We start from the raw sequence: 11,752 nt of genomic DNA on the forward strand, positions 1-11,752 counted from the left end.
CGGGTTAATTTGATCCGAGGACAACATGAGGGTTAAGATCTGGATCCGAGGATATCATGACACATGTTTCTTTGTCATGGCTGTTGATGTGTTTTCATGTTTCGTACTATATTTGTGATTGTTGCTCACGTTGTGTGTTCTTTTCTTTTCATGAGTGGAGCTGCTCGGGAACACAAAATGGATTTCAGCGTGAACTGATAATAAGGTTTTGCGTTGTATCGATTTTGCTATCTACAGTAACTTTAAGAATTGACGTGACTTAGCATAGGCTACTTCCTAAAATATCAAGCTATTAATAAAAAAGGGAATCTGTATTGTAAGGAGTGGGTAAGTAGAGACAGCCAAAGCCAACATGGCCGAGGTAAAGAGCCTTGGTTCACCAAAGGTTCAGGTAAAGCCACTCTTACTCTTTTAATAGCTGGGCATTAGGCCACTGGGTTACACTGTGTGTTTGTGTGTAGATGCTGGCCTATAGACAGCATTTTTGGATGACATAACATGCCCTATGGCTTCCGCGTTGCATAATCATGACCCTTATGGACCTGAACCATAACATGCACCATATCACTCCAAACTCACTAGAACTACTGTACAATTACAATTTCTAACTTGGTAGCTCCAATTCATTATTTATAACTTTATTCTTATTTTTCAAGTTCGTCTGGTCATGTAGCTCTTCAGCTCTTTAGGCAGCATGGCTGACAACAGCAGATTGCAAGTCTAAATTTAGAGTTCAGCTGTCTCTGTTCTGTCTAGTAGACATCCATTTCTGGGAGCTAATCCATATGACCATTTTGTCACCCATTGATTTTGTGTTTGTGTGTATCTAGCTAACCAGCAGTCTGGTCGATAGCTGAACAGTTCCCTTTGCATCAACATAGAATCCCACAGTCATGTAAAGCCTATACTGTAGCTTTTAATTGGCTGGATTTGGTTCTTAGTATTAATATGCAAATTTTGACCTAATAAAAAGTAGGGCTGCTTGATATGAGAATGTGCGATATGCGATACTTACTTGCTTGCGAGGTGGGAGACATGCAGGAAACCGCTGCAGGTCGGACCCGAACCCTGGGCCTATGCATCATATGGGCGCACGCTCTACCAACCAAGCCACCCGGGCCCCCAATAACCACATGTTAAGGTGAACTCAATACAGCTGCTGTCAGAATTTTGATAAAATACAACAAATTGCTGTTGAATTTAAAACAAATGAAAGGAAAATGTTCTTTAATTGAACAAATTGAATACAAAAAGCACAATAACAATGATTTTACAGTTTCCTACTGTCCTAACATAGAAAAATCTCTACGTGTCTTTCGCCAAATGTATATTTTGGCAGTTGATATTACGCCTAAAAAATCTCAACAGCCTAAAAAAAAACCCACTGAAAAGACACAGATGTCAAGAAAATATTGACATTGAAAAACCTATCATAATGCAAATGTCAAAGTGTAATAATATCATTGGATTTTGAGATTTTTACTTTTTGATGTTTGTGTTTTACATATCAGTTCAACATTTTTCAGAGCCAAATTTTATTTTTCCAGGTTACTGTCACTGTTCTAACGCCATACAAATTATCCCTTGTGTTGTCCTCCCGTTAAAATTAAAAATCAACACTTTTCTTGATGCTTTTTATCGATGTTTTTAACTTTTTCTTATGTGTTTGTCCCCTTTTTTCAACTCTTCTGACGCTTTTTTCAATGTTTGTCACTTTTTTTGACGTTGAACACTACGTAACACTGACTCATTAACTTTAGTTTTACAGTTACTTTTCGAATTTATTGTAAATAAACCTCATTTATAGGAAATTATACCTAATGTTTGAGTTAGAAAAGCAGAATTTAGGAATTATTTAGACTAAAATTAAAGGAAAGTATGTTCAAAACCACTTCAATTTTTGAATAAGACACCCCAAAATTAATGCAAGTGGTGGCAAATGGTTATCCATGACGATAAAATACTATATAAAAATACTAATGCTCGCTTGAAGCTGAAAAATGTTTTTGGTAATAAAAAAGTTCAATGAATATTATTCCTAGGAATAAATCTCCGTGGTGGCTGCTTAGATGTGTGTAAAAATATTACAAAGTTCTCTTTTTGTGTGCCATTTGAATAATGTCAGCTCACGCTGAAAAACAAAATTTCCCCAGTGCTAATCAATTCCAAAATCAAATCTCTGCTGGGTGTTACATCCAGGAAGCTTTCCTCAGTCTCTTCAGTCCAGCTGATGGAAATCCACTCGATTGAACGTTCATTGTTCGCAGCATTTCAAAAAGTTTGCTTCATTTTAACTTGAAAGATGGACGACAACACCACTGCCCACTCACTCCGTTTGGCTCGGCTCGGCTCAGTTGCGCTTTAATGGCATGACAAGAAACAAACCTGGGCTGCCAAGCACCATGGGATCAGCTGAGGTAAAACTGGAGACAGATGGCTGGGAGTAATTAAAGCAAAAACCGACACCAGTATTATCAGCGTAATGCCAGAAACTCTCAAATGTTCCTTCTTCCTCCTTCTCCCTCAGACATTTCATTCCTTGTTGTGTTATTTGTACTAATTTTCAGTTGTCATACCCGTTCAACATCTTTCTCATAATGCCTCTTTGTCTTTTTTTTTTTTTAACTTTCTCTGATACCCTTTTGTCTTAAAGGTGCCCTGCCACACAAAACATGCATTTTTTTAAAATATATGTTAGGTCCATATGTGTGTTTGTAAAAATGAACTGCTACCTCCTTACCTACACTTTTGCTATTTTATTCTAGATATGAAGACTGATGTCAATCTCATGTCTGTGGGTTAGGTACCAAGCTAAAATCAGGACGCTGCTAGCCTAGCTTAGCATTAAGACTCGAGGCAGGAGGAAACAGCTATCCTGGTTATGTTCAAAATCAAAAAAACACCCATCAAAACCTCTAAAGCTTACTCACATGTTGTATTTAGTTTATTTATCCAGTACAAAAAGAAAAAATGGAAAAAACATACATTTGGCGTGGAGACGTCACATGCTAGAACTTTTTCTTTATGTGCGGACATGCAAATTAATTTGCATGTTTTTGCAAAGTTATTGCATATTTTTACTGTAAGCCCCACTTTAAGGCAGCAACAGCTAATGGCCATAGTCTTATGGCCGGAGCATTAGATATGACATGCATAGGGAGGAGGTCATGGTGGCAAATGGGTCCCAAAGGTGAGATAAGACGAACTAGTTAAGATTAGCAAATAAGAAAAAATCTTAGTTTGGGTTAGTAAAAACACAGGATTTGCTTAACATGTGTCAGTCAAGACTACTACAGTACATGAAGGACATAATGTGACGTCATGGATGCCACTGCGTCAAAGACTAAGGTCTGTAAAACTTGGACAGGGACTTATAGTTTCACACATGCACGGACCCCACACAGCCAGACAGCCAGACAGTACTACTCAGGCCGGGGACTAATCTTTAAACCCAAAACCACAAAAAAAATTCTCTTTTCAAATGTTTCATAGTCACGTTTTTGTGGCTAACCCTAACTGTCTCGACCGCTGTAACTGTCACGTGAAGGCTAGCATGAAGTTAACACAGTTTATCCATAAAGACATAATTGGTTTGTATCATTGACTACTGCCCCATAACTGTCTTTTAACCATGTCTCTTTTGCGGAGAAGTTTATACTTTGACAGAGAAGGTTAAATAAAAATGGATGGCGCAACACACCTAAGTTGTGAGAGCTTCCTCCATTTTGGACATTGGGACATTCATTACCTCAAAGGTCAGCACCGTTAAAAAGGGTGAGCTATTAGTTAACATCTTTATCCAAATCCAAATCCAATAATTGCAGTGATTCCCTGGAATTATAGTGCTGCAAAAAAATATGTATATAATTTTTTTATTATTATTATTTTCATATTTTTTATTTTATTTTGTTTTTTTATTTTATTTTATTTTATTTTATTTATTTTATTTTATTTTATTTTTTATTTGTATCATTTTTTACTATTTTAATTTTTTTTTTTTACTAACAAAAGAGCCAGACTAGCTGTTTTCCTCCTGCTAAGCTAGGCTAACCACATCCCTTAACCAGCTGTACTTACAGTAATGCACAGATGTGAGATTGCTGAACATCTCACTCTCAAAAAGAAAATGTTAGCCAATGTGTGTGTGTGTGTGTGTGTGTGTGTGTGTGTGTGTTGTGTGTGTGTGTGTGTGTGTGTGTGTGTGTGTGTGTGGTGTGTGGTCTTTCTGTCAGCTTGTCTGTTCATCCTCTCCTGTTTAGACCCCAGTATATACAGTAGTGTTTATTTGATTGAGCTGCTGGCCTAGAAGGATAAACTTTTCCATGGTAACCGGCATAACTGACATGTGGCACAGATGGAAGTGTGTGTGTGTGTGTGTGTGTGTGTGTGTGGTGTGTGTGTGTGTGTGTGTGTGTGTGTGTGTGTGTGTGTGTGTGTGCTATCACAGGAGCCGACTTGTTTATGCTAGAAACATTGGAACAATATAACCCCTATGATTCTGGAGACAATAGGAGCACAGTAAGATGTTGAAGCTTGTGGTCAAACTAGTTGCAAGGAATACATCATACACCTCGTGCACACATACACACACTTATTATAGACACATACAATACACACACACACACACAAGCTTGTAAGCCTGTTTGCACATCCTGTGACAGGTTTTCTCCGTACCCAAGAGTTCTGATCTTCCTCTGTGGTTTCCTCACAACAGCAGTGAGGAAAAGGAGAACGGAGGAAGGGAGGAAGAAAGAGGGAGAGAGAGAGTCACAGTGTGTGTGTGTGTGTGTGTGTGTGTGTGTGTGTGTGGTGTGTGTGTGTGTGTGTGTGGTGTGCTTTTATTGAAAGTTGCATCAGAGCCCCTAGCCAGCTATGTGAATTTCAGCCCAATTAATCTGGAGCTTGTGAGCAGCGACTGCATAACAAGACTCGTCTGTCTGACCTCAGGCCTACTCAGTGTGTGTGTGTGTGTGTGTGTGTGTGTGTGTGTGTGTGTGTGTGTAACAGGTAGTCAAAGTAAGGGGATGATATTGTGCAAGAGAGGCTGTCTGTTGTCACCTTGAGTGTGCATGTGACACTGTCGCTTGTATGTATGTATGTGTGTGTGTGTGTGTGTGTGTGTGTGTGTCAGTTGCATGACAGCCTTTTCTGCTGGGCTCTCAAACTCACCGCACCCCAACTGAGCTGAGCTGAGACAAAACACGCTTACACATTCACACACATAGTTCTGCATGACCTTTAACATGGTGACAGCACATATCATCCATAATATCCTTCTCTGTCTCACATGTACACTGTTTTTACACACACTCACAATCACACACACACACATAGTTCGTCTCACTATCTTTGTGGGGACCTTCATTGGAATAATGCATTCCAGAGCCCCTTACCTTAACCTTATCCATCACAACTAAATGCCTAACCTTAACCCTTACCCTCACCCTAACCATAACCTAATTCTAACCCTGATCCTAAAACCAAGTCTTAACCCTCAAACAGCCCGTTAAAGTCGTGGGGTCCAGCAAAGCTGTCCGGACCCCACAAGTATACTGTATTCCTGGTTTTTGGAAACCACATATGTAGTTAAACAAGAACACACACACACACACACACACACACACACACACACACTAACAGCGTACACTTACTTTTTTCTACACATCAGCTTTATTCAATTCATACATTCATAGAGTGTACATGAAATGCCAGTTACTTACTTCTCAGTCCCTCCTTCCTCAGCTTTTTATGCCACACACACATATAGTACATGTACAGTATATATATATAGTATATATAAATCAGTGAGTGAGATTACATGCATACCCACCACTCTTGCTGGCCGAGCCCAGGGCAGTACTCACTGCAAATGAAGACTTTGATATAACATGTCCTCTAAAAAAAAACATACCAATGTTTTTTATGTTTTGGGCTTTTTGCACAAACTGTGTAAACCCATTAGTAACAACCGAATTTATATTATTTGAGGAGATGTCTCTGTCTTCCAGTATAGCTGTTGAGTTACTGCAATTCATTTCAATATTTAAGAAAAATCATTTTCAGTTTTGAAACTGGCTTGACAAGAGTGATGAGCGCTGTAAGGCAGTACCACGTTAGTTAACTCATAAAAGTTATGCAATTGCTTTTTTTCAGTGATGAATACTGTAATGGATTACAATTTGAAATTCATTAATTACAATGAATTAAGTATTCCCCATACAGCTAGCCTCTACTATTTGGGTTAAATGCACCTTGAGGTCCCCACATAGTTGTCTTATTTACAGTACATGTGTGTGTGTTCTTAGCTGGCTGGCTAACGTAAGCCAATGGAATCGCTTGGTTCAGTTGGAGGTGTGAACCTTACGTGTTCACTTCGAGGATGGAGCTTCTGAAAAGATGTGTGCAGTCGCTGTGGCTGATGTTACACCCACTGCCGATGGTTGAAAATGTCCTGGCTGCTTGCACCAGTGTCATTTTATATTTTTTTACACCTGATGTGAAATAAGAATACTGTATGTGTGAGTGAGTGTGGAGGCCTTTATGTTCCAGGGATGTAATTTAGCAAATTACCTTTGACTTTCTCAGCGACTAATAGCTGGCCCAACACTTTCCTGTGTTTTGATGTCCCTTGGGTTTTATTTTTGTTCTTTGGGGTCTATCGGTTATGATAACCAAGTTCATTCCTGAGATCTGGGCCAACATTGCTAAAGATAGGTCCAGCTGGCGAGCAGTGAGGCGATCATACAGATTGAAAACAAGCTTCCAGGTCAGCAAAACATATTTAGAACAGAAAAATGGGGCTAATAATAAAATTTCAACCAAACAGCAGGAAGCTGAATGTCTATCTTCTGGGTTTGACTTTCTGCGACAGTTGCGTGTAATTGTGTTGCTTGCAGCTGCTTTTTGACCCTCTTTTCCCAACAAGATTAGTGCAACAATAACAGAACTGTAACACAAAAAGAGAGTGCAGTGTAATATCATTAGCAATAACAGGATTTAAGTCGCTGGAAGTTGACTTTTATTCTCTATTTACTTTTCATCAGTTGAGCCCCTAAAACCAGAAACCTTTCCCTTTGTATGAAGGTGGGAAAAAAACATGATTACGCGTAAATGGTTCCTTTAGCAGTCCCTTCTCTTCTGCAGGTTAAACACAGCATCGACTTTTCTTACTGCGAAACATACTGCATCATTTTACAGCAGAGAACTGCTCCTAATCTCACGATTTGTGGATTTTCTCAGTTCATTTGTGCAATCCCTGTTGAATGTGACCTTAGTACAATTGGTTGTTGTTGTTCTTTTGTCATACTAAACTAGTCCACAGGACAGCAGGCATTATAATCCAAGATTTTGATTTTTTTTTTTTTTGTAAAAAGCCACCATCTGCTTCCTTGATGTTATCGTGCCATGTTTTAACAGTAGATATTTGGGATAAAACAATATTAGGGACCGGTTACTGAAGTTAAATGGAATATCCCCATTCTGTGTAGTGAAAATGAGAGCATGCAAAAGTAGGTCAACCTTTAGCCTGTAATTTACCTCAGAAATTGGGTTAATCCAGCAAGTATCATTAATCAATAATTTACACTTTGTTCCAGTTAAACCCAGTCTGTCTTATTACTCTTCAAGAACTACATAAATCCTCCTCTTCTGTAAAATACTTTACATGACCTCCTGACCCCAGTGGGGCTCTAACAATATATATTTTTAAGTCATCAGTTGTAATTGTATTATGTCAATTCAGAATTTGACAATGAACATCTAAACAAAACGTTTTTGAGGAAATAAAAACCCATCAAACATGCCTATTGAGTTTGTGTTGGAATGTGAAGGGTTAAATAAATTGTCGACCAAACAGAATTTAGCTTGGAACAAGACTCAGTTCTGTGATCGGTGGTCCAGCTGTCAATCAACAGAGGGCCGAGCAATATTTTCAAATAAGAGACTAATTTCAAATGACCGATCATATCTTCACTCTAAATGGGCGGGCTTTGTTATGGCTGTAGTCTCGCAGTGCCAGACCCTCTTTCTCAGCGCTGTGGAGGCGGGTCTGTATAGTCCACACAGATAGTCTAGCTAGCTGTCTGGATTTCGGAGGAGCAGTCAACCATAGTCTTCATAAAACCACTTGAGTTTTTACATTGCAACACAAAGAAAGCGGTAGGTAAAGGAGATGGTAGCGGAATTACTGTCTCCATGTGGAAGTGGAACATCGTGGATATAGACTAGAGCTAACTTTGTAACAAGTTCCGCCCACCGTGAGGGACATGAATTACAAATTGGCGTCGCCAATATACTAGCTAGCTAGCCTGTCTGTTCATGATAGAAGCCACGAGTGTTGTTCTGTAAATTTTAAGTTACCAACATTACTCACACTGTAACCCAGGGATTCCCCGGTATGCAGCACGGCTGTGGCCATGGTTGACAACTGAAGTCACGAGGACGCACGAGATCTCGCGAGATCACGTAGAATAGAACCCCAAAACCGACAACAGTTTGTTTCCATCCAGAGAAGTAGAGGGGAAACAACTCTGCGCTGTGTTTTCAAGGTGTAGTGCAGGGAGATATGATCCGCCGTGAGCACGTTCTACTTTATTTTAAAAATTATCTAACTATCTGCCATGTCCAGATAGTTGCGAAAATCCCAGCGTCCGGCAAAAATAGAAGCTCTAGTTATCTGCTCTGGAGGGTAGGGGATCGCCGGTGCTGGCGTTCCGCAGTCTGTGGAAATGCACACCTTGACACCATTCCGGAGCGGATTCGAATTTGGGGCTAATTCTGCTTGATGACCATTTGTATTTCTCTTTTTTTTCATCCATCTGTCCATCCAGGGCTGTCTGCTGGTGAAAACCGGCCGTGTCCACCTTGGGGAAAAGGTCCTGCGTGACGCGGTTCAGGTCCACAGCACCTCCCACGAGGCGTGGAGCGGCCTGGGCGAGGCCCTGCAGTCTCGGGGCTCTAGCCAGGCTCCCGACTGCTTCTTGACAGCCCTGGAGCTGGAGGCCTCCTGCCCCATCCGGCCCTTCACCATCATCCCCAGGGAGCTTTGAGGGGCTCACAAGCTTCAGCCTCGGGATGGTTAGCTTAGCATAAGGAAAAGTCTAATTCATAACCCTCTGTAAAGCTACAATTGTTATTTCATACATTGGACATATTAAACAAACAAAATATAATATAATAAGTGAACAAAAGAGTTTACGGTAGGCACATTTTTGTTTGTAATCTTTAGACAGAGCTTTTTCCCCTTGTCTCCTGTCGTTATGCTAAGATAAGATAACCTAAGCTAATATGAATATGGTATCAATTTTGTCATCTAAATTCTAGCAAGAAAGTGATCCTAAAATCTAAAGTATCTCTTTAATAAGTATTCCTTTAACTATTGTTCTCAATGTCAGTGACTTTCGTTATCACCCTCTTAATTATCTAATTGTCCAAGTAATATAAATGAGCATGCCTAGCATCCATTCTTGATAAGTTATCAGATCAAAAAAATGTAGAAAAATTTTTTTATTTGTCAGTGTTGCATATTTACGTAAAAACAGTGGCATTAATATTGGAATCAACGCTGTTTTTGTGCAAAAGAAGCAACAGAGGCATTCAGATTATTGCAGATAATATTAGAATATCGTTATAATACTGTATTGTAACAATGTACTGTACATCTCCTATGGAGTTATAAGTACAGAAGTATAGCTATTTGGCAATTAGCGACAAATTAGTAATATTTAAAGGTGCCCTGGTACACAAAACCATTTTAACTTGCATTTTTGGAAATATGTTATGTCCATATGTGTGTGTGTGTGTGGTGTGTGTGTGTGTGTGTGTGTGTGTGTGTGTGTGTGTGTGTGTGTGTGTGTGTGTGTGTGTGTGTGTTATGTGGTCCTCTGTCAGCTCTAGCCACTAAGAAAAAATAAGAGGAGAAATCAGCCAATCACAACAGCTGGTCAGTCTGATGTCATGTTGCCTGAGCTCATTACTATTCATGAGCTCGCCCAGTTGCGTTGAGTAAAGGAAACTGGTAGCCAGGCTCTCATTGGCTAGCTGTTAGCCAATCAGAGTCAAGCAGCTTAGCTCATTGAATATTAATGAGAACTGGCCCAAATGGAGCGGAGTCTTCTTGCAGGCTTTCTATACCTCGCTAGAAGGGCTTGAAACAAGGTAACCCAGGTAACCAAGTTACAGAGTCCATGGTAGGCCTTCAGACATTACCACAAAGTAATAAAATATGTGTGGCAGGGCACCTTTAAAAAAAAATCTGAATCATTGGCTATCGCCGTAATGATTCATAAATCCGAGAGATGTGCTGGTTACATCTTGAGATAGAATGTATGTTGGTGTGTTATTATGTGAAACTGCAGACACATAGATTATGTAAAGGCTGTCATTAACGCCAGCAGCTCCACTTCATCTTTACTTTAGCCTTTGATGTATTTTTGATGATCATGTTGATTGACGCAGCTTTCATATGCACACACACACACACATGCACGCACAAACACCCCCACCATCTCATCTTCAAAAGAGAGCCCATATATTTTCTATAAGGGGCACTTACAGATCATTCCATATATCATTATTATGTATTTGTGTACCTACAGTATACGTGCATGCATATATGTCTTCATACAGAAGGTCTTTGTGTTATGTATCATGCATGTGTGTGTGTTGTAAACTAACCCTCTGTCCCTGTCTGTTTGAACAGTACAGTACGCGGCTCATCCGCTCATAATGTGTGTGTTTTGTTTTTTTTGACTCATCTGTCTGTAATGCTCTCCATTATAAACAACAATGGCTTTTTTTTTAAAAAGTCCCAGCTGGACGCCGCGTCTTCACCTGCCCTGTCACTTGTGACTAATGGACATCACTTCCGAGTGTCTAACCACATTAATGTGAGCAGTGGGACTGGGCTGCCGGCTTATGTAATACTGCCAGCACAGTTTTCTGCCTCCAAACTCCCTCCTCCTCCTCCTATCTCTCTCTCTCTCTCTCTCTCTCTCTCTTTCCTCTCTCTCTATGTCTCTCGCTCTCTCCCAGCTTGGCTGATGTGATGTGATGTGGCTTGGTTGCCTAGCAGCCAGCCCCTTGTTTGAGTAACTGGGGAAGCGGAGAGATATCTGCCGAACAACACACACACACACGCGCACACACACATGCACACACACACACACACACACACACACACACACAGTGAGAGGCAGATAATGCCCTCGTTGTGTGGTTTTACAGGCTTGACAGTGTCTGTTTGATGTCTGCTGTTACCATGTGAGGTATGAGCCAGCTATAATCAATGTCTCAGGATGGTGTAAATTGATTTGTGATATGGGAAGAGTCACTGCATTTGCTCTCAGCCCCCCCTATTTCTTAACCCTTTCCCTTCCTGCACAGCTACAAACACTAATCCTGGCCTTCTCTGTCTTTTCTCAAAACTCCACAATCGCCCACATTCCCCTCGCTTGGCATGAAAATGCCCCGTTCATCAATACTTCGATTTTTGCGTAGGAATTATCGATCACTATCGCTTCTTTTCTGCTGTCCGAGAGAAGAAAAAAAAAATCTAATTTTACTTTTTCCCACCTCGGCTCTCCCTTGTTCCATCCTCTCCTCATTAGCGCTGTGTGTGACACCTACACAGGGGCTTCGGGAGATGAATGGTCTAGTCCCTGTCGGTAAGAAGTGAAATATTACACGGTGTGCTCGCACATACGCACACCGGGAATAATAGGCACATGAATACATTGTGTGGGACAGTACTCTT

The 11,752-nt window shown here is 40.4% G+C and overlaps 1 protein-coding gene across 1 annotated transcript in view; it reads left to right on the forward strand.

Annotated features, from left to right (window-relative positions):
- ttc7a (tetratricopeptide repeat domain 7A) overlaps positions 1-9,727 on the forward strand; it is a 60,126-nt gene extending 50,399 nt beyond the window's left edge. Inside the window, 1 exon segment of the mRNA XM_032541694.1 lies at positions 8,829-9,727. Within this exon segment, the coding sequence (XP_032397585.1) occupies positions 8,829-9,047 (219 nt within the window). The 3' untranslated portion in view covers positions 9,048-9,727.
- The last annotated feature ends 2,025 nt before the right edge of the window (positions 9,728-11,752 follow it).

This window comes from Etheostoma spectabile, chromosome 17 (genome assembly GCF_008692095.1).
Source record: "Etheostoma spectabile isolate EspeVRDwgs_2016 chromosome 17, UIUC_Espe_1.0, whole genome shotgun sequence".
NCBI lineage: Eukaryota > Metazoa > Chordata > Actinopteri > Perciformes > Percidae > Etheostoma > Etheostoma spectabile.